This window comes from Tinamus guttatus, unplaced genomic scaffold (genome assembly GCF_059628265.1).
Source record: "Tinamus guttatus ecotype Peru unplaced genomic scaffold, ASM5962826v1 Tinamus_guttatus_pri_ptg000587l, whole genome shotgun sequence".
In the NCBI taxonomy this organism is placed as follows: domain Eukaryota; kingdom Metazoa; phylum Chordata; class Aves; order Tinamiformes; family Tinamidae; genus Tinamus; species Tinamus guttatus.
Window position 1 is genome coordinate 46963 of NW_028289121.1, and position 18539 is coordinate 65501.

The following is an 18539-nucleotide window of genomic DNA, read 5'->3' on the forward strand; positions in this document are numbered from 1 at the left end:
ACCCACCTGCATGGAGACCTGGAGCTGGAGAGCCCTGCGCCCAGAGATGTGGGGCTGGAGACCCACCGTTCTAGAGATGTGGGGCTGGAGACCCAACTACATGGAGATCTGGAGCCGGAGAGCCGCCTCCGCAGGGACGTGGGGCTGGATACTCATCTACAAGGAGCCTCGTGGGGCCCCACGGGACCCCGGAGCCACCAGAATTTGGGGTCCTGAGACCCCCTCATCCAGAAATCTGGGGGTGCCCCGGGACCCTGCGCAGCCCCTTGCCCTCGATGCCTTCCTGCACCCATGGGTGCCCCAGGCACCCCCTTGCAATCCCCCTCCAGCAGGCCTGGGTGGGGGGGAGTCCCCCTAATTTATTGCCAGGCTATTGCTAATTTATTGCATTTTAATGCCCATTATTTATTGCAATTTATTATATTAAAAAAATTATTTATGGCTCCAGGTGGTGCCAGCTGTCCTTCACTTTCCACCCCAAAAAGGTGACACCCCCCTCCCCAACAGGGGGTCTCATGTCCCCAGCCCCATTTTGGGGGTGAATCCCCGTTGGGGGTCCCGATGCCTGTGCACAACCCGATAGGAGCCACCCGAGAATCCACCCGTTTGTCCACCCTGGGGATCCTTGGGGGTGGCGAAGGGGATCCCAAGGGACCTGGAGGGAGGGACCCAGGCGTCCGGGACCCCCTGTGTGGCCTGAGACACCCCATGCTTGCGCCCATGGGTGCCGGAAATCGCCGTGGGAGCGAAGCTGCCGCGGGGCCGGAAACCACCGGGCTGGAGCGGCGCCGCGCGCGTCGTCCCCAACGTCCCCAATGTCCCCACGACGCCAGAGCGGGGCGGTTAGAAAGCGGCTTTGTGGGTTTTTATGTAGCAGAAAAACAAAGAAAAGGAGGGGAGCTCGTGGGGGGGGCCCCGGGGTGGCGGGGCCACCCCGTCACGTGGGACACCCGAACAGGGTCATGGTCTCGGCGAACTCCACGAAGTCCTGGCACTGGGCCTGGAGCTCGGGCTCCTGGCACTCCTCCTCGCCCGGCCACTGCTCCAGCCACGTGTCCTTGCTGATCAGGTAGGAGAACCTGCGAGGGGGACACGGGGAAGGGACACCCGGTGGGTGGCAGCCCGGCGCCCACGGGTGGCCCCGGAGCGGTGACGGGGGCAGAGCACAACCCGTTAGGAGACACCGGGGAATCCCCAGCTTGGAGGCCATGGCTGGACCCATCGCTACGTCCTGGCTCCTCCAGACCCGTGTCCGTGTCACCCCCCGTCCCCACCCCTTGTGCCGCGTCCCCGTGTCCCCTGTCCTTACTGGGCTCCGGTGCTCCACAGGTCGCTGCCAAGTCCCCAGATGAGGTAGTCCTTGCCCACCTCCAGCTTCAGGGTGTCGCGGCACTGCTGGTGGCTCACGAAGGTCCGTTTGCTCCCTGCCGCGACCTCGTCCGTGCCTGCCCGGGTGACGGTGGGTGACAGTGTCCTCGCGTCCCCTCCCTGCACTCCCCACATGTCCCTCATGTGCCACAGACATGGCCCAGCTCCATGGACATGGCCCAGCTCCACGGTCATGGCCCAGCTCTCCCCATAAAGGTTGTCCTCTCCCCATGGACCCCTGATGCCACCAGCACCCATGGGTGGTGATGGCATGGGTCATCCTCCTCCCCCCCAGCACTGGTGACATCACCCTTTGTCATTTCCACCTCCGTACGGATGGTGCCAGTGCTTTAGGGTGATCCCAACCCACCCGGGTATCCCCAAGGACCCTTGGGTGTCCCTTGAATCCTTGGTGATCCCAACCAACCTGGTTGTCCCCAAGGGCCCTTGGGGTTTCCTTGGGTGACATTAACCCGCACACTGTCCCTGCTCCAGGGTAGAAGTGTTGGGTGACCCCAAGCCACCTGGGTGTCCCAGCCCTGCATGCCACCAGCACCCCTTGGGTGACACCAGCCAGGTGTCCCCAGTGCCCCGAGTGTCCCCACCCCGGGGTGCTCATACCCATCTTGATGACAGAGAGGATGTTCATGACATAGTTGTCGTAGGCTGGCAACTCCTTCACCTCCAGCAGCTTCACCTTGTACACTGTGGATGGGGACGTCCCCATGTCATTGTCACCAAGGCCACCCCTTGGCACGTGTTGCCCTGGTGTCCCCTTTTCCCTAGGTCCCTCTGTGTTCCCCTCCACTGTCCCCATGTCCCCTCCTGTTCCCACATCTCCCCCATGTCCTCCTATGTTGTCACACCTCCCATGTCCCCACCATGTCCCCCACGCTGGTGTCTCACCATAGTCAACTCCTGTTTCACAGGCGTCCTCCATCCGCTTGTTGACGGTGATGGCGACGTCCTCCTTGTGCTGCACGAAGCAACTTTCTGGGGGGACACGCGGGGAACGTGGCTGCCACCAGGCTCCATCATGGCCAGGAGATGTCCCCTTCCCAACCAGGCTGTGTCCCCATCATGACCGGGATGTGTCCCATCACAACAAGGACACGTCCCGTCATGCCTCGTCATCACCCTTGTCCCCATCCCGGTGTTCCCTGCCCCGGTCCCACCTTCGGCGCAGCGGCACACGTCCCCCTGGCAGATCTTGTTCAGCTTCCCGCCGCCCTTCTCCGGGTGGTAGAAACGGGTGCAGCGGTCGTCTGCGGAGACGGAGGGGACACGGGGACGGGGACACGGCAGGGGAGAACGTCAGCAGGGGGGGCGATATCTAGGGCTCTTCGGGGGGCAAAATCAGCTGGGACATGGGGACGCTCTGGTGGCACCATGGCGGGGAGATGGTCTGCAGGGAGGTGGCCAAGAGGAGGAGCCCTGGGGGGCTCGGGAGGATCAGGGTAACATGAGGGGACTCGGGGGGCTATGGGGGGACACGGGCTCACCAATCTTGTAGTAGCTGTAGATCGTGACCGAGGCCGGCTGGATCAGCCCCACCTGGAAGACCTGGTGGGCCCTGAAGGACAAGCACTCCTCTTCCGTGTGGGACACCTGGGGACAGACGGGGAAAGAGTCAGTGCATGATGGCATTACATGGGCACCAGGAGCCTGGCCATGTCTCCATCCCTGCCCATGCCCTTGTCCCCATCCATATCCTCAATCCCACCCCTATGTCCTGTTCCCCACCCCTATGTCCCACCCATATCCCCATCCTGGCCCCATCTCCAGCCTCGTCCCTGACCCTGTCCCTGGTCCCCGTGTCCCCATTCCTCACTCCGTTCCCATCTCTGAGCCATCCCAGCCATATCTCACATCTGCCCCTGTCCCACCTTGTCGAGATAGATGACGAGGTTGCCGCGGTCCGAGGGCGCCTTGTCGATCTCGTACATGGAGATGTATCTGTCCACCCCCTCTGAAAGCTGGACATGGGGACATGGTGACATTTGGCACATGTGGGCATGACCACACAGGTCATGCCTGTGTCCCCAGTCTCCTTGTGCTCACTCGTTTCAGGTCATCGAGATCGGGAGTGAAGCCCGTGAGCATGGAGACATCAAGGATGGACATGGTGGCATCCACGTTGTCCAGGTACCTGTGGGAGATGGTGCCTGTCCCCAAGGTCTCCCACATCTCCAAGACCCCATCCCTGACATCCCCATTCCAGTGATCCCCCCAGGACAGTGTCTCCATCCTCATCCCTCTCCCTAGAGCCCTCTAAAGTGTCCCCATCTCTGTAGTCAACTTCCAGTTGTCCCGTCCATGTCACAGTCCCTATCCCTGATGTCCTCATTCCTTTCCCTGACCACCTTGTCCCCCTCCCTCTCTACAATGTCCCCATCTCTGATGTCCCTGTCCCCAGCGTTGTGATCCCTGGTCCCAACATCCCCCTTCTCATCTCCAATGTCCCTGATGTTCCAATGTCCCCACCATCCCTGGTATTCCTGAGGTGTCCCCCACCTCATGCAGATGGAGATCTTGACAGACCGGATGATCCCCTCCTTTTGCTTGCCTGCAGGGTGGGGATAGACAATGTTGTCACCCTTATCCTGTCACCTGAGGGACAGGGAGAATTCTAGGGACCCAAGGGGACATTGAGGGACACGGAGGGACACAGTGGGACTCACCCGTCTTCACCTCTTCCACCTGCACCCGCAGGTCGAAGCTGTCACACTTGTTCTCCTTTTCTGGGATCTTGGCGTTGTAGACGGTCACCACCGTCAATGTCCCCTTGCCTGTGCCCTCCGCTTTCACCGTGAATTCCTCGTTCCACTTGGTCTGTGGGGACAGGGGATGGTGGGAGGGATGAGGATGTCCCCAGGGGGTCCAACAGTGACAGGGTGTGGAGGGAACAGAAATGTCATTGGAGCCAAGGAATGGAAGGACAAGGAGGGACAGTGCAGGATGTGGAGTGATACAAAAGGGACAGGGATGTCACAGGACATGGAAGGGACAGGGATATCCCAGGATATGGAGAGAAGGGACATCCCAAGACAGAGGAACATGGAGGGGACAGGATCATCACAGGACAACAAGGGGACAGAAGCACCCTTGGCCACCACAGTAGGGGACAGGAGCAGCGATTGCGCTGTGCTTGTCCAGGTGCCCACAAGCGCTGGGATGCTGGTGACAGGGATGGTGGCAGTGACGGTGACACCCGCCAGGGCCAGGGACCGTCACGGTGGCCGTACCTCGGCAGAGCGGGCCACCAGGGCGTTGCGGTTCTCGATGCGGTACTTGATGGCGCTGGCGCGCCGGGGCAGCAGCACCGACACGTCCAGGTTGAGGGCCTGCTCTTGCGGCATGGAGATCTGGTACTGGGCCAGAGCTTGGAACACCAGGATGGTGGCCTGCAGGGACAGCGGTGTCACCAGCCGACACGGGCCAGGGTGTCCCCAAGTCCCCAGGGCGTCTCTGAGACCAGCAAAGCCCTGATGCTATCTGGGGCTGGATCAGCTCCTGGGACATCAAAATGGTCCTTTGGGGTTGGTGGTGTCACCAGTGGGGTTGGGGACATAAGATCTGGGGGTCCCCAGGGTGGGTTTCCAAAGCCCACTGGAGGGCCAGAGGGGGTCCCTAGGAGCTTGGAAGGAGCCCTTGAAGCTTGAGGGACCCCAAGGAAACAGACGGGTCCCCTGGACAGCAGGTGTCCCCACCTGGATCCCTGACTACCCAGGACCATGTGAGTCCCTCAGAGACAGAAGAGGTTCCTGGGGATCCCAGGGGATCCCCAAGGACCAGAAGGGTCCCCCAAAGTCCCTCCAGATCCCCAGAGAGCCCCGGATGTCCATGTGTCCCCCACAAAGGCTCAGACCCACCTCTCCAGAGGGGTCACAGGGTGGTCTCTGTCCCACCCCATCCCAGGCCCCAGCCCACCTGTGTGGAGCCATAGCCACCACCGTAGTAGTTCTGCTTGGCGAGCCAGCGGACAACAGGCCCCGTGAGGTCCGTCTTCTCCAGCTGCAGCAGGGCCAGCAGGGCGTAGGACGTGCCCTCGATGTTGTAGGTGTGGGCGTTGCGTTCCTCCCAGCGGTTACCATCTACGGGAGGTTGTTGGGGGGTCCATCTTCACCTCATGGCTTCCTGAGACCCACCACCACCACCACCTTCATTCCCCCCATCCCCAGGCTTCACCTTTGGAGACCTTCATGAGAACCTTCTCGGTGTTGAGCTTCCCCGTTAGGGCCAGGGCGTAGGAGGCCAGGGCCACCGTGTAGGGCCTGGCCAGGGACTGGTACCGCCGGGACAGGTATTCGGCGGCTTTTTCAATACTCCTGTCCAAGCTCTGGGCAAAGAGAAAGGTAATGTGGATTCTTGGGTGGCTGCTCTACGGGTTGGCGCACAGAGGCCACCCCAAGGGCTGGCGGGACGCTCACGTTGACGCGATCCTTGCAGAGCTCCCGGGCTTCCTGCAGCGCGATGAGGACGAAGGCTGTCAGCGACACCTCGGGCTCGGCGCCCTGGTACCCTCCCTGCGCGGTGACACGGGGGCAAAGACTTTGGTCCTGGAGATTGGGCTACCCAGCAGGGAAAGGGCTCTGCAGCCAAGCCTGGGTGCCCACATACCACCATCTCCTTGTGGATGACGGGAGCATCCTCTTGGAAAATCCCGTCTGGCTTCTGCTTCTCCAGGATGAGCCATTTGATGGCCCCACACACCACATCAGACTCAATGTTCACCAGCTTGGTGGCCATAGCAAAGACTTTGGCCACGTACGCCGTCAGCCTGGGGACATGGGGACCTCAGAGCTGCACTTTCTCCTCCTCCCCACGGTTTCCTTGGTTTTTACCCCATTCCCACCACCCTGTCCCCCCTCCCAGTGAGCAGAAGAGGCCAGGACCCTCACCAGGTGCTCGACGGACGGTTTTTGAAGGCAGCGAAGGAGTTGTCATCTTTCCGGAAAGCGAGTTGTTGAGCGTAACCTGGTGAGGAGATGGCAGCTGAGCAGAACCTGGGGACATCCTGTGTGTGGGGCCAGGAGCTCCAGGCCATGGGTCAAACTGGGCTTGTTTTGGGCCACCAACTCTTCCAGCATGAGCAGGGAGTACATCCCAGTGCAACCAATAGCTCCAAATGCCGGGGTATGGGGATGCCCTGCTCACCCAAAAGGCTCCCCTACCCTTTTGAATCAAGCTGATGGCCTCGGTGCGGCGGTCGACGCCGAGGCTGTCCCACTGCGCCGTGTTGTCCAGGTAGTGGGTGGCGATGACGGTGGGGGTCATGCCGATCATGTTCTGCTCGCCGCAGCCCGACGGCGTCACGATGAGGTGCTTGAGGTTGGCGCCGTCGATGGCTTTCTCCACGATGATGGACACGGGGTTGCCTGGCCGGGGAAGGGCGACGTCAAGATGTGGACGAGCAGTATCTCCCAGCACCCCACGCACCCCTGGATCCCTGCTCTCACCTTGGATGCTGACTTTGGTCTCCGACTCGGTGTTGGGGACGATGTCGGAGAGGTCTGCGGCCGAGACCTTCTCTTCCTGCACACCATCTGCAGGATGGAGAGGCCGTGCTGGAGCTGGGAAGACCCAACTTGGCCCGAACTACCAAGATGTCCCAGCCCTGCCCGACATCTGCAGTAGGATGCCCCTTCCTCCCTCTGAGCTGTCTCAGTCTTGCCTCAAATCCGTAGCAGGATGTCCTCAAAATGCCCTAAATACATTGTGGGACATCTTTCACCCCCAAGATGTCCCTGGTCCTGCTCATTGCAGGATGCCCTTCATCCCATGAGATGCCCCAGATCCATAGTGTGATGTCCCTCTGTTCTCATGCCTTGAGAATCCGTGTTTGGACAGCGAGTTTCACCCCAGAGATATTTTGGAGACATCCCCAGCAAGGGATGGGCAGCACTCACTGATTCCCCGTGCTTTTGGGTCCAGCTCAACAATCTTCACCGTCTTCTCCAGTCTCATCCCTTCAGGCTGCAGAGGGAAGACACCAATTCTCAAAGCTGGACCAGCTAAGGACACCCTTCTCCGGGACCCTAATCCAGGAATCACATCCCAGTGGGCACTGTATCTCCACGGTGCAATGACGGTGACCACTCACCACAACTTTGAGCTTCTTCTTGACGCCATCAGCCACGTAGGCGCCCCACACGGCCGCCTTGACCTCGACATCGTGCAGCCCCAGCTGCAAGGGCACGAGGATGAAGGGCACCACCCGCGACGACTGGGCTTTCAGGACGAAGATCTGCTGGTAGCGCGCCTTGGAGGAGGAGGCGCTGCAGATGGCCGGGTTGTGCATCAGCTCCACGCGCACCTGCAGGACACGCGGATGCATCGGCAGAGCTGGGGGCTCCGGCGGCTGCGGATCTTCCCGTCCTGTTCATCCGCAGTTCCGTGACTCTCACCGACCTTGATGTCACGCTCCCAGTAATTGTAGAGGATGGCGCGGACCTCCACCTGCTCGTTCCTCACCACCGAGTAGGGCAGGCGCAGGTCGATGAAGAATTCCTTCATCACCGTGATCTCGTAGGGGTCGGCCACGCAGATACCTGTAGTACGTCCAAAAGGGGCGCAGATTACAAGCTGGGCTCTCACCTGTCCTTGATGGAGGGTATTAAAGTCCAGGGATCTCCCATGGCATTGGAGATCCTTCAAGTCCCAAGCAAGTCCTTATGGTTTGGGGGGATCACTCAAGTCTTGGCAAGGTTTGGGGGAGCTCTCAAGTCTGTGGGCCCTTCCCAAGGTCTTGGGGGACCCTTCCAGCATCAGGGGACCCACTCAGGTCTTGAGGGCCCCCTTTCCACCCAGTGCCCAGCACCACAGCTCCATAACGCACCCTTTTTCTCGGAGAGGCTGACGGCCAGGACCTCCCAGGTGGTGATGGAGTCCTTCAGGTAGACAGGTAGCGTCTTGGTGGAGATGCTGGAGGGGACAAGAACCAATGGAAGTGTTAGAGAGCCCCCCAAGCCAGGCCAGGAGGTTGTTGGGGGCTCCTGAGCTTGTCTGGGGAGTCATAGCTGGTCCCCAAGCTGGACCAGAGCGTCACAGATGGTCCCTGGCTTCGAACAGGGGCTCGTAGGTGCTCCCCAAGCTGGAGCAGGGAGTCCCAGCCGTCCAGGAGCGCCTTGATGGGTCCCCAAGGTGTGGGGCACGTGGTGGCACCGCTCACCCGAGGTCGTTGGGGGCCTCCGTCAGGGGCTCCACCTGCCACAGCCAGCTCTCGGGGAAGAGGCTCCGCGACGTGATGTCCTCGTCGGCCAAGATGAGCTCGTCCGCCTCGCCTGGGGCATCGCATGGAGCCTGTTTGCCCGGGCAGGCGGCCCCTCGCCGCGCGGAGCTCAGGGGCTCGTCCGGTCCCGACCAAACCCTGGCTAGGCCCCGGTACTTGCTTCGCGCGAGCTGGAGGTGCAGCTCCCGCTGCTTCTTGTCGCGGATGCTCTTGATGTAGTTGCAGCAGTGGAGGAAGGCCTCGACGCAGGCAGCGCCCTCCAGGATGTAGGTGGCCCGCTTCTCGCACGCGTGGCCCATGGGGTTCTCCTGCATGCCGTCCTCGCAGCACTTGCGGAGCTGCCCGTCCTCGTACTCCGCCGCTGCCGGCACCGAGACGCGGAGCTGGCACCGTGCGGAGCCCTCCAAACCACCGCGCGCTGGTGGGGGCTGCGGCCGGGGACGTGGGGACGGGCCTGGGGGACTCTCGGGGAGACGGGATGAGGTGGCATCTTTGGGAAGTGGGATGTGGTGGTATCCCTGGGAAATGGGATGCTCCAGCATCCGTAGGGAGATGGGATACTCCATCATCCCCTGGGAAATGGGATGCTCCAGCATCCGTAGGGAGATGGGACTCTCCATCATCCCCTGGGAAATGGGATGCTCCAGCATCCGTAGGGAGATGGGACTCTCCATCATCCCCTGGGAAATGGGATGCTCTAACATTCCTCAGTGACAGGTTATTCCAGTGCCAACAGGGAAACAGAAGAGATGGAATACTCCAGGATTCCCTAGAAGGCAAGATGCTCTGGCTTCCCCTGAGAGATGGGATGCTGCAACATTCCCAAGGAATCGGGATACTCCTGCACCCCCAAGGATCTGGGATACTCCAGCATCCTCGAGGCACCACGTACTTTTGTTGTTCTTGTACTCGATGAGCTGCAGGGACCTGCGCCTGCGTTTTTGTTGCTTTGGACACTGGACCTCTGTGGGCAGAAGAGCCACGGGTGAGGACAGCGGAGTGTCACACCTGGACCCCCAGGTGCCACATCCCCAGCACGGGGTGGCCCATCTCCGTCCCGGAGCGTCCCCGACCTGCTCGCTGCGGCGTGTTGATCTTCACGTTGGTGACCAGGCTCAAGCCGGCGTCGGCGAAGACGCCGACGTTGTCCTTCCCGCTGCCCGGCGTGCAGCCGATGTCGCTCTGCTCCACGGTGTCCCACACCTGCAACGCGCCGGGATCAACCATGGGCATCACCGCCACGACGCCAAGGACGCGGCCTGGCTCCCGCATCCCACCCAACGCCCTCGCGGCACCCACCTTGGACTGCGTCAGCTTGTGCTTCTTGTTGAGGACGAAGACGCCCTTGTCCACAACCACCAGCCCCACCTGGGCCTTGTGGTCACCCTCAATGCGGAGCCGCATGGAGGTCCCTGGCTCGTGCACCCGGTTGTCGGCCTCTGAGGCTCCCTTCACCACCAGCTGCGGGAGGGACAGAGGGAGGGTTGTGGCTTCGGTGTCTCTGCTTTTGTCCCCATGTGGTGGCAACGATCCCCCTGGGTCAGCCCCATGTGGATGGCCAAGTCCCCACAGGGTGCCTGAGCCCATGAGCATCCAAGGGGCAGCCAAGTCCTTCAAGACGTCTGAACTTCCAGGATGTTCATGTATCCCATGGGATGTTCACAACCCATGGGATGTTCACAACCCCCTGAGATACCCAAGTTCCCCCACAGTGCCTGAACCCCTGGAGATATCCAAGTTCTTCCAGGATGAGCAAGACCACCATGATGCCCAATATCCCCCGGGATGCTTTGGGATGTCCAAGTCTCTCGGGAAGTCTGAGCTCCTGAGGGTGTCCAAGCTCCCACTGAGACATCCTAGAACTTTCCCCCCAGGGTGCCTGAACTTCCTGGGACATCTGAGACCTCCATGATGCCCAAGACCCCCATGATGACTGCACTCCTCAGGACGCCTGAATTCCACCAAGATGCCCATGCCCCACAAGATGCCCAAGCTCCTCCCATCGCTGACGTCTTCCCATCAGGACGTACGGTGCCCATGCAGGTGTCCTTGACATCCAACCAGACGGAGTCGGCGACGATCTCCCCCGGCATCACGTAGTAGTAGGCCACAATGCGGAAGGAGGGGATGAGGTCGGCCGTCACGGGCAGCGACATGGTGACGAGGTTCTGGTCCACCTCGCGCCGCTGCCGCCCCACGCGCACGATTTGCCCCTTGCTCATGATCTGCGGAGGGCAGCAAAGGTTGGAGGGGCTCAGCGGGTACCTGGACACCGGGGTCCCCAGGACGGGCCGTGGCGGCACTCACGATGTAGGTGAAGTAGGCGACGTTGCGCACGGCGGGGCTGTTGCTCTTGATGTGGAAGTTCACGGGGAGGTTGTCGCCAGGGTTGAGCTCGTTGGCCGTCACGGCCAGGTGGAGGAAGTTGCCCGAGTTGCTCTGGCTGTGGTAGGCCTGGGCCTGCATGGCGCGGCTGGCCTGGCGCGCATCGGGCAGCCCCTCCTTGGCCGTCCGCACCTGCGAGGGACCCCGGGGCCACCGGGGCAGAGGTCGGACGGGAGCCATGGCCACCATGGAGCCTCCAGCGGCCTCCATCAGCGCTGACCCTCGGGACGTCTCAGCCACCCCGGTCACCTCGGCCATTCCTGTCCCATGGCCATTCCAGCTGCCCTGGTCCACCCGGTCCTTTTGTCACCCTATCTCGGCCATCCTTGGTGCCAAGGGCAACTTGGCCATCTCAATCCTCCTGGTCTTGCGGCTCTCCTGGTTCCACAGCCACCCCAGCTGCCCTCTTAGCCCTACGCCATCCCCTTGGCCACTGCAGCCACCCTCGTCCCCTTGTCTTCCAGTCCCCCGTGTCCCCAGGCCCTGCTCACGGTGATGGGGACAGTATCCTTGTTGGCCGGCATGTTGAGGATGAGCTTGGCAGTGCCATCTTTCTGGGTGGACACGAGGCCCTGAAGGTCATTGGCCTTGACGGGGACACGCGCGGCTGGTGAACCATCAGGGTTAGTGACGTAGACCTGCAGGACACAACGCTCAGCAAGGGACAAGGAGGTGCCAGGGGACACGGCGCAGGGACAAGGAGTGGGGACCCATCGTGGCAAAGGGGAGGGACCCCCTGTCCCCACGGCCCCAAAGCCTGGGCTGGCTCCGTGCCAGGGACCCCAGCGCTGCGGCGGGTCCGCTCTGGCCCTGTCCCCATCCCTGTCCCCTGGGTGTCCCCTGGGGCGGGTGCCATTACCATGAGCTCAAAGGGCATCCCCGGCTTGAAGTACTTGGGCGTGCGGGTGAAGTGGATCTGGTACGGGGACGTGACGATGCGGATGCCCGTGCGCTGCGCCTCCACCATGTCACTGCCTGCGCGGGGACGGGGACAGGGGTGTCACCCAGCGTCCCTGCGTGTCCCTGCGTGTCCCCGCTGTCCCCATTCCCCCAGTGCTCCCGAAGGTCTCAGTTGTCCCTGTTGACCGCGTCCTTGGTCTGTGCTTGTCCCCATTGTCTTCATGGCCACATGTCACCCCATGTCGCGCTGTTGCCATCCCCGCGCGTCCCCGCTGCCCACCCCGTCCCCGAGACCCACCGGACTCGGTGATGACAGTGACCGAGATGTAGAGCGAGTGTCCCACGAGCTCCTGGGGGTTGGCAAAGCGCTGGCGCAGCATGGCCATGGGCAGCACGGCCTCCCCGTCCCCCTCGACGATCTGCGGACATGGCGCTCGGTGGGACAGGGGCAGGACAGGGACGGGGATGGGGATGGGGACAGGACAGCAGGACAGGGATGAGGACTGGGACAGGAGAGAAGAACAGGGACGGGGATGGGGACAGGAGAGAAGGACAGGGGACAGGGATGGGAATGGGGACAGGAGAGCAGGAGAAGGGACAGAGATGGGGACAGGCGAGCAGGACAGGGATGGGGATGGGGACAGGAGAGCGGGACAGGGATGGGGATGGGGATGGGGACAGGAGAGCAGGACAGGGGACCGGGATGGGGACAGGAGAGACGGACAAGGATGGGGATGGGGATGAGGACAGGAGAGCAGGACAGGGGACAGGGATGGGGACAGGAGAGCAGGAGAAGGGACAGGGATGGGGACAGGAGAGCGGGACAGGGATGAGGATGGGGACAGGAGCAGGAGGTCTCAGGAGGGGGCAGGGGTGGGAGGCCAGGAATGGGGGACAAGGGACGGCAGGGGATGGGGACAGGGCCAGGGCCAGCCCACCTGCACCCTCCGCAGGGACTGCGGGATGCTCTTCCTTTCATCATCCACCATCACGCCGAAGAGGACGAAGGCCGTCCCGTGCAGGGGCTTCCCATAGAGGTACCTGCGAGGTCCCCAAGGGAGAGGGTCAGTTTTTGGGGTGGGGGTCACCTACATCCCCATCATCCTCAATGGGGGTCCCCGTTTCACCTGGCGGTGATGGACACATGGAAATCCTTCTGCCCGTCGATGTAGAGGAACTTCTCCTCCGGCTCCAGGACGACCTCGAAGCTTGGCAGAACTACCAAGAGGGACACAGGGACAAGGGTGGCATTTGTGAGTGGGGCACTGCGGTTTCCCCCCTAAAGTCCCTTCCTGGGAAATCGCAGCCCTCTGCAGTGGACCCTCCACCCCACAACACGCCGTACCGTACTCCTTGACATCAAACTGGGTGCTGAAGACCTGCTCTGGCGAGTCTTCAAACTTGGCCGACACCGTCCACGTGCCCAGGCTGGAAAAGGGACAGAGTGAGCAGGAAGATGGGGACAGGAATGTCCCCGAGCCACCTCTGGTGCCTTGTGAGGGCCACACACCTGATGACCTCGGGGAGTTTGTGGTTGAGGGAGAAGATTCCCGTCTTCATGGGCGAGGAGATGGGCACTTGCTTGACAATGATGCCTTCGGCGGTCTGCAGAGGGACAGGATGGTCAGGGACAATGGGCCAGGTCCTCGTTCCTGTCCTTGCTCCCATGGCCCTCGGGGCCACAAGGACCCACCTTGACCTCCACGATGATGGTCTTGGGAGCAGGTTCCATGTGGTGGCCCACAGCGAAGAAGCGGCAGAGCACTGGGAAGGGACAAAGGGGACAGGATGAGCAGGGACGTGATGACCATGTCCCGAAATGGGTGCTGGGCCCCCATGGGGACATCCCAAATGGGAGCTGGGTCCTCTGCAATGGGGATGTCCCTGTGCACATCCCAGCCCCACCTCTGTGGTCATGATGGAAACATCTGGAGATGGGAGATGGATCTTCCTGGGAACACGGGGACATCACGGGGAAGACCCCAGCCCTAAGCTGTGCCATGACGAAGATGCCACTGGGGACACCCTGACTCCAAGCTCTGGACCCCCACAACAGGGATGTCCCTGGGGCCCCCCCTCATTGGGACACGCGTCCCCATCACCCCCATGGCAGCGATGGCCCCCCAGGGCGGGACGCGCACCGGTGGAGCCGGGCGTGTAGATGGGCTTGTCGGTCTGCACGAAGATGTGGCCGCTCTGCGGTGACACCAGCAGCACCTTCTCCAGGGTGGCCTGGGCCGAGCGGGCCTGCACCGACACGTACTGCTTCCCCGGCCCCCGCGGCAGCGCCTTGGCGCTGAGCTGTGGGGACACGGGGACACCGCGTGACACGGTGTCCCCGGGCATGGGGACCCCTCTGCAAGGCACCTGCACCCAGTGTGGTGGTGGCCCTGGGCATGGGGACACCAGGTGTCCTCTGCACCCCTGGTGATGGTGGTGGACCTGGGGACATCAAGTGGCCCCTGCACCCCTGGTGGTGGTGGTGGCCCTGGGACATGGGGACACCTGGTGGCCCCTGCACCCCTGGTGGTGGCCCTGGGACATGGGGACACCAGGCGGCACCTGCACCCCTGGTGGTGGTGGCCCTGGGGACACCAGGTGGCCCCTGCACCCCTGGTGGTGGCCCTGGGACATGGGGACACCAGGCGGCACCTGCACCCCTGGTGGTGGTGGCCCTGGGGACATCAGGTGGCCCCTGCACCCCTGGTGGTGGTGGCCCTGGGCATGGGGACAGCTGTGTGATGCTTCCACCTTGCAGCAATGGTGGTTGCACGTGGACACTGCCTGCATAGGGACAGTGCATGGGGACACTGGGTGACGGTCCCCAAAGACCCCGGGGGACACCCGTGTGGCAGTCCCACCCCTCGGGCACATTCGCGTGATGTCCCACCCTGGGACACACAGGGACCCCGCCAGGTGCCACCCCCAGGTTCCTGCAGCACCTCCCTCCCTCCCACCCGCTCCGAGGGGCTTCTCCAGGGGCTCGTATGGGGCTGGGCTCCCTTCGGGCCACCCTGGGGTGGCACCCACCTTGACGGGGGCGGTGGCCATCATGCCCTTGGCCGGCGTGAGCTCCAGGCGGGCCTGGAAGAGGACCTGGCGCTTGAGGGGAAAGTCCTGCACCATGAGGGTGACGTCGGTGTTGGAGCTCAGCCCCGGCGCCTCCACCAGCACCAGCTCCTCGGTCTCCAGGCGCAGCACGGCCGGCGTCACCATGGACATCCTGGGGGACACGGCACAATGTGGGGGTCCCGAACCCCCCGGATCCACCCCCGAGCACCCAGGAGCACCCGCTGCCTCCAGCACCCACCACCCCAGGGCCCCTTTGACCCCCCCAGCACCCCAATAGCCTCCAGGCCCAGTAATCAACCCCCCAATATCCCCAACACCCCTCAGGGACCCCCCTGATCCCCTCCGAGCACCCCAATAGCCTCCAGGCTCAGTAACCCCCCCCCCAATATCCCAAACACCCCTCAGGGACCCCCCTGATCCCCTCCGAGCACCCCAATAGCCTCCAGGCCCAGTAGCCCCCCCAATATCCCCAACACCCCCCAGGGACCCCCCTTGAACCCCCCCAGCTCCCCAATAGCCTCCAGGCCCAGTAACCCCCCCAATATCCCCAAAACCCCCCAGGGACCCCCTTGAGCCCCCCCTGAGCACCCTGATACCCCCCCACCACCCACCACATTGGAGACCCTCCAGCACCCCAATATCCCCAAGGCCCCACTACCCCAGGACCCCCCCGACCCTCTCCCTGCACCCCAACATCCCCAAGGACCCAACACCCAGGGACGCCCCCCCACCAGCACCCAAATCTGCCCCCCCCTTCCCACTTCCTTCCCTTTCAGCACCCGTGACCTTGGCACGGGTCCTGCTGGAGGGGAACAAAGTCCGAGGGCCACCCCCGCCCCCCCCGCTTAGGGTGACAGATTGGGGGGGTGACACTGAGGGGACAGGTCCGCAGCACAAGGAGGAAGTGGGGGGTTCTCCAAGGGCTCGTATAGGGTTGAGGCCATAGAGGGACCCCACTGCTGAGGGGGGCAATGGGGTGCTCATATGGATGAGATGGTGGGGGGACCCGCTATGGGGGTGGCCCCTTCTAGGGTATAGGGGTCCCTTGTCGGGGGGATCCATTGAGGGTGGGGGTCCAGCTTTAGGGAGGGGGGTCCTGGCCATGGGGGCCCTGGTCATGATGGACCCTGGCCAGGGGGTCCAGGTGAGGGTAGGGGGTCCCTCTTGGGGTGGGTGTCCTTGTCACGGGGGTCCCAGCCATGGGGAGTCCCATATGGGGTGGGGTCTTGTCTAGGGGGTCCCACCCACGGGGTCCCTGCCCACGGGGGTCCCATCAAGGGGAGGGTCACGTCATGGGGTGGGGGTCATGTCCAGGGGGGGTCTCATTTGGGGTCGGCCCCTGGCAATGGGCCGGGTGTCACAGATGGGGGTCCCAAGGGCCAGGGGCCCATGGGTGGGGGTCCCTAGGGTGGGGGTCCCTAGGGTGGGGGTCCCTAGGGTGGGGGTCCCAGGGGATGGTCCTGCTGGGGGGGTCCCAGGGGGGTGTCTCCTCAAGGGGGGGGTCCCAAGGGTGCCGGGGACTCACATCTGCCCGAGGGAGGGGGCCGGGACCCCCAGGAGCAGCAGGGCGGCCAGGGCGAGCGCCGGAGCCCCCATGGTGGCAGGGGCAGCCGTAGGATGGGCCCAGGCGTCCGGGGGGCTGCGGCGGCCGCTTCCTCTTTATAGCGCCGGTGGTGACGAGTTAATCGCTAACGAGGGGGGGCCGCCAGCTCCCGCGGGCCTGGGGAGGGGGGCCCGGACGCCTGGGCCCCTCCCTGGCACTGGGGGGGCAGGGGGGAGGGTGTTTGGGGAGGGGCACCCGGATGCCTGGGTCCTTCCTCATTTCTGGGAAGGAGCCTGGCGGGGGGCCAGGGTGTTTCGACACGGTGGTGGGGCTGGCACGGAGCACGGGAATGGGGCTGGCACCGGGGGACACGGGGACACGGGGGCATTGGGGACCCACCTGGAGGCAGGGACGTGGGGACATGGGGACCTTGGGACGGGGGACCCACTGGGGACGCAGAGCATGGGCACATGGGGACCCTCCTGGCATTGGGGACACGGCAACATGGGGTCATGGGGACCCACTGCCACTGGGAACATGGGGACATGGGGACCCTGGGACATGGGGACCCACTGGGGATGCAGAGCATGGGCACATGGGGACCCTCCTGGCACTGGGGACACAGGGACATGGGGCACTGGGACATGGAGATCCACCAGGGACACAGGAACATGGGCACATGGGGACCCTCCTGGCACTGGGGACACAAGGACATGGGGCACTGGGACACGGAGATCCACCAGGGACACAGGAACATGGGGACATGGGGACTCATCTGGCACTGGGAGATGTGAGAACATGGGGACATTGGGACATGGGAACCCAGCTGGCACTGGGGACGTGAGAACATGGGGACATTGGGACATGGGAACCCACTGGGGACACGGAACATGGGGAAATGGGAACCCACCTGGCACCAAGAACACACGGAACCGAGCTGGCACCGGGGACAAGGGATGCATCTGGCACCAGGGACATGGGGACACAGGAACCCACCTTGCATCAAGAGCATGGGGACATGGGGAGCCACCTGGGGACATGGGGACACAAGGACATAGCAACATGAGGACACAGGAATGTGGTGGCCTGGTGACCACATGAAATGGGGACACGGGAATGAGGGGACACACGCCTGGCGCTGGGGACATCATGGAGACGCGGGGACAGGGGGCTGGCGCCGGAGACCTGGGGACATGGGGACGTGGGGACAGAGGGACGTGGGGACACAGCAGAGCAGGGCGGCCCCACGGCCACTGACCCTTCCCAGCAGCCTCCGGGAGGGACCCAGGCGTCCGGGGAAGCCCCGCCCCCCCGTGCCTGGCAGAGCCAGGCCCCGCCCCTTCCGCATAGACCCTGCCCCTTCTGCGCAGGCTCCGCCCCCATATGACCGGGCACCGCCCCTTTCTGCAAGCCCCTCCTCCCGTGTCTTTGGGGGCGGGGCTCTACCCCCCTGCTACGTGGTCACATCCCGTAGTCCCGCCCCCTGTGTGCTGGGGGCGTGGCCACGAGAGAGGGCGTGGCCAATGCCAGGGCAGGGGCCTGAGGAAGGGGGTGGTACAAGGGGGTGGGGCCACACACGGGGAGGAGCTAGGCCTGGGGGCGGGGCCTGCGGTGGGGAGTCAAGAGGGTCGCGCTGGTCCCGCCGAGGGGGCGATTTGGGCTCAAAACCCGTGGGTTTGGGAGCAGCAGGGGCAGCCCGGAGCCGGTCCCCGCTCTACCCACAAGGCCCCGCGGCCGGCGGTTCCTCCCGGCGCAGGCGCCACCGCGGGCCCGACTTCCGGCCCCGCCGAGCGCCAGGGCCCCAGGGCGGCCGCGGGCCCCATCCGGGCGGCCCACGGGGACCCCCCGGCGCGCCGGCCCCAGAGCCGGGAGGTGCCGCCATCCCTCGGCTCGGCCATCCCGGCGTTCCCGGGACGCGGCGGCTCCATCCTGACATTCCCTGGACTCAACGGCTCAGGAAGGACCCCCAACCTGACATTCCTTGGACTCGGCTGGTGCAGGAGGACCCACCATCCCGACGTTCCTTGGGCTCAACGACTC

At 63.6% G+C, this 18539-nt stretch overlaps 1 protein-coding gene across 1 annotated transcript; it reads right to left on the reverse strand.

The window, feature by feature from the left end:
- Nucleotides 1-925: 925 nt before the first annotated feature.
- Nucleotides 926-16584, reverse strand: C3 (complement C3). Its single transcript, XM_088534686.1, has 39 exons — nt 16482-16584; nt 14915-15107; nt 14026-14185; nt 13578-13648; nt 13395-13489; nt 13230-13312; nt 13012-13102; nt 12823-12925; nt 12183-12303; nt 11844-11959; nt 11476-11622; nt 10907-11116; nt 10630-10824; nt 9899-10060; nt 9673-9802; nt 9492-9563; nt 8540-8960; nt 8207-8292; nt 7780-7919; nt 7472-7684; nt 7278-7344; nt 6828-6914; nt 6543-6746; nt 6270-6345; nt 5989-6148; nt 5799-5894; nt 5557-5707; nt 5299-5462; nt 4614-4772; nt 4050-4200; nt 3883-3934; nt 3430-3517; nt 3255-3344; nt 2871-2976; nt 2544-2633; nt 2275-2361; nt 1990-2073; nt 1310-1445; nt 926-1079 (listed from the first exon to the last, which is right to left on the reverse strand). The coding sequence occupies exons 1-39, from the start codon at nt 16550-16552 to the stop codon at nt 938-940; spliced, it is 5070 nt and encodes a 1689-aa protein (XP_088390812.1). The 5' UTR covers nt 16553-16584; the 3' UTR covers nt 926-937.
- Nucleotides 16585-18539: the final 1955 nt, after the last annotated feature.

What these genes read in the sequence shown, in the direction of transcription:
- C3 (XM_088534686.1), bottom strand. Translation starts at nt 16,552, where the DNA reads ATGGGGGCTCCGGCGCTCGCCCTGGCCGCCCTGCTGCTCCTGGGGGTC. An exon ending in CAGCCTCTCCGAGAAAAAGG is followed by an intron (nt 7,920 to 8,206) that starts GTGCGTTATGGA and finishes GACGTACTACAG; the next exon opens with GTATCTGCGTGGCCGACCCC. An exon ending in AACCGTCCGTCGAGCACCTG is followed by an intron (nt 6,149 to 6,269) that starts GTGAGGGTCCTG and finishes CCATGTCCCCAG; the next exon opens with GCTGACGGCGTACGTGGCCA.